Source organism: Periophthalmus magnuspinnatus, chromosome 5 (assembly GCF_009829125.3).
Source record: "Periophthalmus magnuspinnatus isolate fPerMag1 chromosome 5, fPerMag1.2.pri, whole genome shotgun sequence".
In the NCBI taxonomy this organism is placed as follows: Eukaryota; Metazoa; Chordata; class Actinopteri; order Gobiiformes; family Gobiidae; genus Periophthalmus; species Periophthalmus magnuspinnatus.
In genome coordinates, this window is record NC_047130.1 from 23,693,640 (window position 1) to 23,706,571 (window position 12,932).

The 12,932-nt window shown below is 38.3% G+C and overlaps 1 protein-coding gene across 1 annotated transcript in view; it reads left to right on the top strand.

Annotated features, from left to right (window-relative positions):
- foxj3 (forkhead box J3) overlaps nt 1–12,932 on the top strand; it is a 119,610-nt gene that overhangs the window by 94,601 nt on the left and 12,077 nt on the right. Inside the window, exon 6 of the mRNA XM_033966916.2 lies at nt 9,963–10,091. Coding sequence (XP_033822807.1) covers nt 9,963–10,091 — 129 coding nt within the window. The remainder of the gene's footprint in view (nt 1–9,962; nt 10,092–12,932) is intronic.

A 12,932-nucleotide genomic window follows, 5' to 3' on the forward strand; every position in this document is an offset into this window, starting at 1 on the left:
CATAAAGCTTTAGTATGTATAAATGAGTGGAAAAGTTACATTTCAGGACTAAAGTGGGTTAAGGAATAAGCAGGGAGTCAACGGACTAAACCATGACTGAACTGGGACAAAATGGGCTCTAAAGGGGCTTTAAACAGGGTATACGCGGGGACTGAATGGAGACTAAATGAGGACTAAATGAGGACTAAATGGGGTCTAAAGGAGGTCTAAAGGAGGTCTAAAGGGGGTCTAAATGGGGTCTAAATGGGGTCTAAAGGGGGTCTAAATGGGGTCTAAAACCCAGCTTAAAACCAGGCCTAAATCAGACCTTAACTAGGTCTAAAAGGACTATACCTATACTATACCTATACTATACCGATCTCATCTGATCTTGGAAGCAAAGCAAGGCCAGGCCTGGTTAGTAGTTGTATGGGAGACTCTTGAGAAGACCAGGTGCTGCAGTGGGGCCCCAGTGTCTCCATTAAAAACTGTTGTTTTGTTCTTGCACAGATGATTTTTTTTTTTTTTTTTTTTAATACCGTGAAAAATATGCATACTGATGCGGTTACTTCTCCATAGATCTGACTCGTAAGTTGGCCTGGTATCACCACCATGAATGGATAAATGTGTTATTGTGTACTCTTCACAATAAAAGTGTATCTTTAAGTAGGACTAAAAACTGCACCAGACTCCTGCGTAACATAATTTTAGAAGCGCTAAGCTAACACGTGCTAACAGCTTATGAGCACACATGTAGCTTCTCTGTGCTGTCAGTGTATGTTCTTGTTTTGAATAGTATTACACGTCCCTCCAGTGTGGGACAAGCGTGTTCCTGTTACAGAGTTAGATGTATGTATGTGTAAAGACAGATGACCCACTCCTCTTTGATTACTGCCAACAGCCTCGTCTCCTCACAGCTCCCAGGCAAATCAGCCCTAATGTACAGCTCTGAGGACAGGCCTGGACCGCTGCCAGTGCATACCTCCAAACCACAAGAATGAAGCGCGGGAGGAAAACAGTTAAAATGGTTTTGGCTTGGTTTGTGGATAATGGTTTGGTCAACTTAAAGAATATAATGAGCCAACTGGAAAATAAACAAAGATTTTTAGGTTTTATTGTTTTTGTTAAAGGTACACTATGTAACTTTTCTACAGGAGGAGGGTCTGCCACCTGCATGTGTCTTAGGAGGTGTTTTTGCTTTGCCCAGAATGTATGTCCACAGTATGGTATTAAGCAGACGACACCACCAAACGAATACAGATCAGAACTGTAGAGAAGCAAGCCATAATTAAACACATATAATTGAAATCATGCAAAATGGATAGGTTTAATGCCATAGTGCGGAACGTTACAGATAGGTATGGAATTCCTCAACAGAAAAGTTGCACAGTGCACCTTTTGAGGGGATATTTTATTAAGTATTTGGTTGAGTGGTGACATTTTTTATTTTATTTTTGTTTTGAGGAAAATGTCTTATTATATTTCATTATTTTTTGTCCATAAAAGGAATTAATACATTTTTGTAGGTAATATAGATTGCGAGATAGGGCCAAAGATAAACTTCAGGAGTCTGGTGAAATGATTAAATGAAAAACTGTACTGGAACTATCTTTTCAGATTATCCCTCAGTTAAAAATATAACTTGAAATTTTGGTTCATTCTAAATGGGCAATGATGACAAAACAATTAAATATTTCAGCATTTTTGAGTTTGTGAAAAATAACATGAGAGAAATGATTTATTACACTGATGGACTGTTCCTTCAGAAGCTTTTTAATACAGCAACATGTGATTTGTAGCAGTCTCACTTTGAAAGCAGTGTCATATTTCTGCTTGCATACCTTGTCATAGTTATTTTAATCTGATAAAGTTATAACTGTCGAATCCCAGTAGCTGCAGACACTGGCGCTTGTTCTTCACTGTAAACATGAGTTGGCCCCGCCCCTTTAGGTGCTCCCGGCCAAGCCACAGGAATCCCCTCTGTTTTTCCCTGTCTGCTCTGCTATTCCAGCCGCTCTCCTTGTTCCCGCCTTCTCGCTCCAACCAATCAGAAACAAGCAAGACAACTACTCAACATTCCTACGAGATTAAACTTTCTGCTGTCTGTGCCTGCATACGGTTTCCCGTATATGCAAAAAGCTATATGCTTTCCCTTATTGGTAATTTCAATTAAGATTTTAAGGTTTTAAGCTAAATACATTAATGTGTTTTTTTATAATCCTAATTATTTTTAAAGGTCATGGTTTCGTAGTTTAAGAAAGACCATTTAACACTGAACTAAATGCAAAGTTCAGCTTGTAAAACATTATAGTGTATACCATAGAACACAGCCAGTGATGCTAGTTTTTTGGATATACATTTTTCTAATTTTGAAGAGAGTGAAACTTGATCTGTCAGGTTAATCGAAATTACAGAAATTGCAGAATTAACAAATCAATACACATATACATACATATACATACATATAACTCAAATCAATCAACACTTATAACTATTGTTCCAAATATTTTTTTTCTTTATAGCCCTTGTGCTAAATTGTGATATTCTTCAAACATGTTTTAATCTGATGGCTATCGTGTAAACATACACTACAGTTTCATTTTATGCAGTTTCAGTCAGATAATATTTCATGAGACATAACTAAAAATGACTGAAACAGCAGAACAAAAACAAAATTACTGTGTGCCCAACAATATAAAAGTAATCTTATGTAGAGTTGTATTTATGTTTAGACACAAACACTGCACTGAAGAGGAGAATTATGGGTAACATAGTCAAATTTGTACTTTTTCTCTTCTGGATCTCTTGAGTGCTATGTACAGGGATTGTGCTGAGCAGCGGTTGTTGGTTTTGTGGGAGACACCTGGACCAATCTGGCTTTGATTTCCTAATCCACGTCTCCTGCTCCAGATTAGGGCCCTATGTAAAAGACACCCCAGGCTTTGACTTAATTCAGTCTAAGAATAGCTCCTCTTGCTAACACAGCACACAGTATTTACAGTGGAGCCAGAGCCTGTACGGTCATGCCTCTGTCTGTGCAGTTACAGTGAGGGGGGCCGCACACAGGGATGAGACTAGGTCACAAAGTGCTCATCAACTCAGTCAGATGTTGGAGTGAGTTAGTGTCATTATTGTGAAATTTCAAACTCCACCTTGAAAAAAGAAACTATTTTAACACATAAGAATGTAATATTTATGACAAAATAAGATTAGTTGCTTCAATTATGCATATACTTACTCCGCACTTACACCTTGTCATACTTATTCAGCTTCAGGTTTCAGCTTCCTGTCATCTAGGCAAGATTTTGAGGACTTTTCATCATTCAAAAGATAGGACTGTTGCCATAGTAACTGTCAAATATGAAACAAAATATCCTAATTTTGTATCATTCTGAAACCCATGGATAAAAGATGTCAGATAGTCATTTCAATAGTAAAAACACCTAAATGAAAATCAGCTGCTTGCAATGGTGAAAATACCACTATGAAGAGGCAGTTTTTATCATAAATAGACCCGTTTATATTAGTGAGTTGTTTTAGGTCGATATTGTGGTCCACAGTGAATAAAATGTTGGATGATGATGTACTTATGCATGTTTACTTTATCACTAAATACCTCTGAAAATGCATGACATGGCTTCTTCTTTAAAGTTCAGAGTCGTTTCTTCATGTTTTAAATCAAACTTGGACCGAATGCTCTGAAATGACTTGTTTCATTTTGGCGATGCTCTGTGCAGGTGGTCAGAGAGTGCTGAAACGACCACTTTGTTTCAGCAGTGTTCATTAATCCAGTTCTTATAAGTGACGTACAGTGATCAGCGGGGGTTAGAGACGCTAGACGATCTATTGTATGCTCTTTCACGGGGACATCATTAGGCAAAAGAATAATTAATAAACAAAAATACATCACATGATAAACTCCTTAAGAAATATGAAGTCATTAAGATGTAATTGAAATCAGCAGCTGCTTCTGGGAGTTAGCGCTAAACCTGTCACTGTAAGACATTTTGAAGCACGATGTATTGCTACAGAGAAATATCATGAAAAAAGATAATATTGAAACTACTTTATGCCATGATGATTACTATACTTTTTTTTTTTTTTTTTTTTGCACAACTGGGAAATTTTTGGTTATTTTTTTGGCTATATGATTTAAGATTTAAGCCGTAAAAGGTTGAATTAATCACATTTATGACTCATTACAGATGCAAACTGTACAAAAGTAGATAATTCTGCTATTTATTCATTGCAACTCATATTTTTTTAACAGTTTTTGTGGTTTAAACCTGCTTCATGGTTATGGTATCAGTGGCATAAATTACTTTAATATTGTTTATCGTCTGTATTTACTTCAGTAATACATGGACCTTCAAAATTTGTTATCGTGACAGCCCTGTTTATGCCACTGACAAAAAGCAGGATAGTCCCAGCAAATCTATTTTAAAATAACCAGTTTGATTTAAAAGGCCTGAGCTCCAGCAAATAGTCAAATTAACTAATGAGTAGCCTTCGAAGTTATTTATTCTACCCTCTATAGTTCAAATCGTATCGTATTTTAACAAAAACAACACAAATCTCCCCATTATTGCAAACACACGATAACTATTGAACCCCAAAACATATCGTCTCAGCTTTCATGTATTGAACAATAAATCAACATGGTAATTATCATGTCAGGCCTGGTTAGCACTTGGATGTGATTGGTTAAATTCACCTGTCACTCACTCGGGCCTGACCAACAGGAGGAGCAGGTGAGGAAAGGGAGTGATGTGTTTCCATTTGTGAGCAGCAACAGAGAATGAGCTCTGAGGCGTTTGGCAGACTGTCACATAGTCAGCGCATTAAAAAACTAAAAACGTGCACAATACCGTCCCACCTGGCAAAATGAGATCCCAAATGTCAGAGGGACTATCCAGATTAAATAAAGAATAAAATATAAAATTACAATTCCATCCCTACACTAACTTGGCTCATTCTTAACACTGGCTCAGTAAGATACCTTCAAGTTTACACAGCTACAAATATAAACTCATTATGCGCTAGTTATCAGTGATTATCACAGCTTAAAGCCATAGTGTGTAACATTTTAGCTCAAAGATAGAGTAAAATAAAAGCATGTTTTTTCAGTTTGGTTCTTTATTGCACTGAAATGTTACTTTGGCTATACGTTCCAGGGTATGGCATAAAACATCTATCTCGATGGTGAGTGTACTGAATTATTTCCAGGGAATTATGCAGCCTCCTCTAGAAAGCACCACACTGTTCCTTTAACGTCACAGATGCTGACGCAGTTTATCTAGGATGTACTTTTTCAAATTTTGAGTGAAATGAGTTCTACAGACATTAGAAAAAGAGCGGTACGTTTGGGCTTGGTACATGATACTACACTGACTATTACTTGCATCACGCAGGTACAATGCGTTTGTCAGTGTCGAGTGGGCGTCTTTACACTGGGGAGACTTGAGACTAAAACCACAAGAACTGCTTTTCAAAATGCTCACAGTTTACAGTTTGTGAGGGGAATAAAAATAGGTTGCGGTGAGAAAGTTGGGGTTTAAAGGGCCATTTTATGACTTCATTACACATAACATTTATATTTCTTTGGCGCTGTGTTTTTGATTAGCATGAGGCTGATTTTGGAGAAGTGCTTAAGCCGCGAGTCTTAGCTGCTCATCGAGTTCCCCTTCACGCTAATGAACAGTGCGGAGTGCAGGCAGCCGCGGCCGTAATGAGATTCTCTTAGTACACTTCTACTCATGTTCATATTTAAAACAGTGTTGCTAGGATTCATTGTGCCTTTCGCAAATCAGAGGAATAAATTGTGTTTTATTTTACTGCAAAACTAGATCGAAATGTCACAGAAACTTGGCTCAACGTGAAAGGCGTGCTGCAGACTTTGGGCATGTCAAAGCTGAGTTGTTAAATGTAGAAATGTGTTCACTCAGAATGATTTGAGTGGCACCGTTCTACTGTAATGTATTTCTAAGTAAAGATGATGTGTCTGGAAGTACATTTGTGGCAAGCTCTCAGTAAAATGTTGGTAAAAAGTGGCCTCAGAAAGGGGGAAAAAAATGTTTATAATGCTATGATATAGGTGGATTATTTCAGTAGCCCCTTAAAATAGCCTATGTATTTTAATTGTGCATTTTAGTTGCCATGGCGATTTTTACACATTTCTGTTATATACTGCTTTCATGTGGTCCTCTGGTGCTTGAGTGTCTGTAATGAGAAGTTGGGATTCCGACTTGTTTGCATTCATATGCTTTTATCTTGGAAAGCCAAGATGTTGATGTCACAAATAATGAAATCACTGAGTTAATATAGATTTATTGTTGTTGGTCTTCTCAAAGGCTAAAGGGAATTTCTGAAAACATCATACAATTTTTTTTCTTTGCCTAGCTAATGTTAGTATACACATATGTATGTTCACATATGTTACATCAGTAATGTATTAAACAATAGCCTGATTTTTCTTGTAAACCATAGACTGTACATATAAATGGACATCGCTAACCTGCTAGCCGCCGCATTCCAAATAGGAAGTGATCGTGGGTGCACTTCCGGCTCACTTTACATTGAAAAATTGTTACCTATCTCTTTGTATCTGCTGCAGTGAGCCCGCCATTTTGGTCTTAAAATGTTCATATTGACTCATATTGCTCTACATGATCCTGGTATTTTTATTTTGTCGTAAATTAAAATTTGAACATTAATAACAGATAAATCAGGTGCCTTCATTCCCCAAACTCACTAGCATTACCAACAGGTTTAATTGACAACGTTGCCAAGCTCCCGCTCCCTGCTAAACCAGCGATATGAGGAAGGGGCGTGAACAGCCTGGGTCTGGATTGGCTCTTTGGTTGCTATGATACTCGTGGTTGGAGTTCCAAATTGGCCCCTATAACTGTTCGTCTCGATGAGCTTCATTTGACTGGAGCCAAACACAGTGGGTGAGGTCACACTCACTTAGTGCACTTCTTTATACAGCCTGTGCATTTATCCCTTCAGTTTTAAAGAGCTACATTTTTAAGATGGGTTGTCATTTGCTAATGTTTGTGTGTTACTAATGTTGCTAGTGTTGCTAATCAGAAAGGCTGGGTGCATCCTGAGACCGGAGCAAATGCTTCTGGCCTTTCACTTTCTTTGTGTTCAGAACTTCTCCGGTGCTGTCAGTACAGTGTTACAGTGAGCTAATTAGCGTACAGAATATGGCAACACATTTTGACATCATGTGAAGCTCCCTAATCATATTCATTTTGTGTGAGTATTTTCACCACCTGAACCATTGCTGCAAAAAATCTGGCAAGACAATTAGATTTAATTATTTATTGTGGTGAACACTCCTCCCACCAAACCGGTCTTGGCCTGTTGACTGATTTAAAGATAATAATTGTACCTTACAATAACTACTTATCATGCCAATGAGAGTGCAATTTAGGTTAAGGAATTCTCCCTAACACCTGTTTTCTGTAGGGAAATTTGTCTACTGCATTTGACCCATCTTTAAATACCGTTGGGATAACCTGTCAGGAGCAGTGGGCCCAGATCTTGTAGTAGGTTTGGTCAGGTCTACTATAGCTGGAAGAATGGCCTCATATTGTCCATATTATAGTTTGAAACCGCGGTGTAACGTCAACTCTATTCATTTACTGATGTTTTGGACAGTTTTAGAATCTCCGAGTGGGTATCATCTTCCTCCTTATCTCCTTTGTCCCTGCGTTGCTCTAACTGTCTGACAGAGTTTTTTTGGGAGGGGGGCCAGGTGGGGGTTAAATCTTGTTGGACGATAATTAAGATTGTCGTGCTGAAGTGCTCGGGCTAGGTCCTCTGGTGTGTAAAGGTCAGTGTGCGCGCCTCTGTGTCCCCCTGTGACTGTCCCAGTGGAGCAGGACTATGTGAGCAGATGCGGCTGATACGGGAGGTGGGTAGAGGGGGGGAGAGTGGAGAGGAGGTGGGGAGGGTGGAGAGAGTGAGGAACAAGAGGAGGGTGGGAGAGGAATGGGAAAGGAGGAAAGGGAAGGAGGAAGGAGAGGGGAGAGGAGCAGGAAGGAGGGAGGGAAGGAAGGGGAGAGAGGCCGACCTTTAGTGATGACAGAACCCTCTCCAGACACCTCTCCAGTCGAGGTAGAACACCCTGAGATTGCAGATGACACATAGATGGAGGGTGTGTATAAAACTGTGCTGCAAAATTATTAAGCATTTCTACACAACAATGGGAAAGGGAGAGGCTCAGGTTCTTAAGAAAACTGTGCTACTTTTAGCTACTACTCATACTTTTGTTACTCCGTACTTAATTCCACTACTACTACTAAACAACCTTTGGTACTTTGAACTAGGGCTGTTTAAGTAATCAAACTTCACCTATAATTATGATTGTTACTGTAATAGTATTGATTACAAAAACTGTAATTACTGACATGATACCTTTCTACTTGTAGAGTACGTTTACACCTGTTTTCAAGACACGTCGCCTACTTTCATTTCATCTGTTTGTTCTCTTTGATGCCTCACTTTCTGTCAAAGCAAATAATTGTTGAATAATCATGATTTGAATTATGATTTGAAGATTTATTTATTTTTTCTTGAATTGAGTAGCTCTAACTTGAACTCGCTGTTACTTCCACTAATATTAGACTTAGAATAAAGATTTACACCAAATAATGAATAAAATAATATGTATTGCTTGGTTTCAGATAACATCACAACATCCTACAGGCCAGTTTAATACAGATGGGGACAGCTAAATTTATATTGTGAAAGTGTAATTTGTTTGTTATAATACAGTTCTTGGGTCTAGTCACTGATAGAAATGATTATGTTCAACATTTGGGATTTTACCTTTTTTGATATTTCATGGCAAAGTAAAATGTAATCGATATCGAAGTCTGGCTCTTGCCTCCCACCTGGGAATATGACATCATCACATTCAAGAGTCTGAGAACTATCGATACTATTACTTGCATTGTATCAAAGCGTGTATTGTTACTTTCCTTTTTTGGGTGTAAGGGAGAATCTACTACACACTCTCCAGTAGAGACAGCAGTCTGCTATTAGGACAAGCCAAAGCACGCACCCACAGCAGTCATTATATTTCCATAGTGAAACAGGTAAACTCCAGACATCAACAGTGCAGCTCTGAGACATCATCCATGAGCGCTGACAGGAGGAAGAGACGTGTGAACAGTAACAAGCGTGGAACTATATCTATATCAGTGTTTCTCAAACTGTGGGATAAGTACAACCTGGGGTATGCAGGTTTCTTCTGGTGGTACATGAATATACATCTGCAGTTCTAGGGTTTGTCAAAGTTAGAGCCAATCCACATTTACCTCTTCTTTTGTGTTAGTTGGTAAACGGTCACATTTTTGTATTACTTTTCCAACTTCAAGACATTCATACACCAGTGTACACAGACACTGGAGGTGAGGTGAGTCTTGCCCAAGGACACAACAGCAGGATTCATCTGTGGCATCTGACCATCTGGTTGTACTGGTGTGTAAATATTTTCTCAGGTAGTGCTAAGTGTGAAAAGATTGAGAACCAGTCTGATCTATCATCGGGGTATTAATAATTTACATTTACCCATTTACTGTAATATATTTCATTGTATTTAAAAGGTCCTGCAAAAAGTGGAGAAAGCTAAATCATATGTTGTTTTATTTCCAAAGAATAACATTATAGTCATTTGTTTTGGATACTCTTTCTCTATCATTTTTTTCATGTTGACCACACCAAAACAGAAAGCATTTGCAACCAGTTTGTGTGTTATTTTCACCATACCCCTGCAATAAAACAATGTATTTAAGTCAACAACTCACAAAATTATAATTATTATGTTTTTCTAAGACTTGTTATTGTGTCATATTTCAGTTTATCTAAATGTGGTAGAATGACCGAACAACAAATTCAAACAAAAGAACCCAAACTTTCAATAAACATAATGCAAAATTAAACCGATATGTATTTTTCTGTTTGTGCTGTAGGTGGCGCTGTACAACACAGACCAGGAGGGCAGTGACAGTCCCAGGAGCAGCCTTAACAACAGCCTCTCAGACCAGAGCTTGGCCTCGGTCAACCTCAACAGTGTGGGCAGTGTGCACAGCTATACACCGGTAAGACCCCGCGCGCTAAAGATACACTCAGCTTTGGACTGTTGTGCTCAACTTGCCCCAAAAACATGCATTCTTACCGTGAGCAGGGTTGCCTCTCCACAGATCTGACCTTAAAAGCCACACCGTGCACCTTTAATACCACGATTTATATAAACATGTAGGATACAGGGTGATAATCCCCTACCCCAGAGTTAGAAAAACATACAATAATGCCATAGAATAAATGAATGTAGCTTTACCAAAACAGAACAATACAAATCAGAGTTTAATGTAAGAAAAAAAGCACCCCAGTCTGTGCGCCTTAAATGCATCTGAGTTCTTGTATAACATTTCTGCAGTCACCTTTGCAGCTCCTCAAAACAAAAGCACGGCCAGAGCGATGAGTATAATTATAAGACTGAAAGAATGTTCTCTGATTAAAAAGACAGTGACACCTGCAAAATGAACAAGCACCAATTAAACAGTGTCCGCACGTGTAATTTCCTCTGTGCCCTTTATCAAACACACACCAGACCAACTGTTAAAGCTGCAGGATGCTAAATCTGCTCTCATGTGTAACTGACTGCATTATCTTCTACTACTACTACTACTGCTACTGCTACTACTACTACTATTACTGCTGCTGCTGCTAATGCTACTATGGCTAATAATACTTCTACTACTACATGTAATTTCCTCTTTGCAAAGGGCACAGAGGAAATTACATGTACACACACCGCACCAGATGAACTGTGTGTAATTGACTGCATTGTCGTCTACTACTACTACTACTACCACTACTAATACTACAACCACAACTACTACTGCTACTGCCACTACTACTACTACAACTCAGATATCTCAGCATTATAAAAAATAGCTTTAAATCCATTTCATATGTTACATTCTTTTTCTTTGACTCGAGCAGCGATGGATGAAGTACTCAGTTCTGTTACTTAAGGAAAACTACAAAGGTACAGGAGATAAAAAATACTAGTATAAAAAAGTAAAAGTATCACATGAAAATCTATGCAAAAAAATATTTAAGTACTGTTTAAAAATGTACTAAGAAATAAACATTTCACACCGGTGTTGTTAATTTATTCAAATGTTAAATGTAGTGCGATTGATTTAAAATGATACATATTTTGGTCAACAGCAGTAGTACGAATCCATGTCTTAATTTTTCTCAGGAACTGTGTACTTATTTTTGTTTCCTCAAAAATGAAGCTTGAACTCGAAACCTTCAGTCAAGCTTTTACCACAAAAATGGTAAAAAATAACCCTTAAATCATATGAAAATGACTTTTTACTTTTCAGTCCAGTTAAAATGTAGTGGAGTAAAAAGTGTAGACACCTGGACTCAAATGTAGTGAAGTAAAAAAAACAACTAGCCATAAACCTGTCACGATAATTGCGATATTGACTTATTGTTCAACGTATGGAAGCTGGAACAATGTTTTTTTTGAGTCAATATTTATCTTGTTGATATTTTCTTGGCACTACTGGGAAATATTTGGTTATTTTCTGGTAATATGATAAGATTTGATCTGACTCATTACAGATGCAAACTAAGTATTAAAGTCTTTCATTCTTCTGTTTATCTATTGCAGCTCATGTTTTTTGTTTTTTTTTTTGTTTTTTTTACAATATTAAATGAATAGATTTAGAATAGTTTTGTGATATAAATCTGCTCTTTGTTTACCGTGTTCGTGGCATAAGTTAGTTTCAATATTATCATTTGTCATCTATATTTGCTTCAGCGATATATAGCACTTAGTTTTTTGATAAGTATTTTGAAATCAAACTGAACTTTTATTTTACCTCTCCGATTATTTTTTTATCGCACCAAGCAGCAGATATTGTTTCTTTAAGTGAATGAAACACTGGAGTCTCACAAAACCCACAACTTCATCCCATATCTCACTGTATTTCCAATCCCTCGGTGGTTTTCGAAGCAAGCCGGGCGCAGACAGCCGTGGATAGGCGCGCAGAGAAGGGTGAGGGCGGGCCAACATCACGGGACGGGGTTAAGGGCTACAGAGAAAGATGTACGCACTTCTGGAAGCTAGACAAAGAGAACCAATGTCTCTCATGTCCTCCCACCAGATCTGCCCCTGCTTTGGTGTGGTCCTCTGCTCCAGGCGCTCGCATCGATCGGCTGGATACGCTCTCCTCTCTCTCTCTCTCTCCAAAGCTTACTATAAACACACTCTCACTACGGCAGTCTGGGAGTTGAGCACTTCTCGCCCAGCATCATTGAAAAAGGAAGATGTTACGAGCTGAAAAAAGAAAGGAAAAATTGGACGTGACCGAAGTTGTAATGTCGGTTCAAGTTCGCCTTTGAATGGATTTGCTGGAGGGGGCAGTAGGAGCTGGTACCACACGGAGAGGGCCGAGGTGTAACCTGGGCCACCCACTCAGGCTCATTTGTACAAAGCTCAAGTTATTGATTTAGTTTTAAATACATTTTGACTGGTCACTGGGGTAAAGGCGTTGTGCCGTTTAAGTGGCTCATTTAAGTTGTACTATGTAACTTTAGTGCTTATCACCGTGGAGATATTATTGCTCTGCCTGGGATACTACACAGTATGGCATTAAACTTACCTACCTCCATAGAGACGATCAGTAGCAGTTTTGATATTTTTTTATTGCATGCTTATTCCCCTGCTGTTCTTGAACTTTGTGTTGCAGCGCTTTAATTTCCCCAATTTCCCCATCTGTGGAGAGGCGACCTGTTCAGAATAAGAATGCATTTTTTTCAAGTTTTTTTTTTTTTTTTCAGCAAAAATAAATTTTTAATAATTTTCATTTCGAATTAAGACTTTGTTCATGCATTAAGGCTATTAAAACTGATCTAAG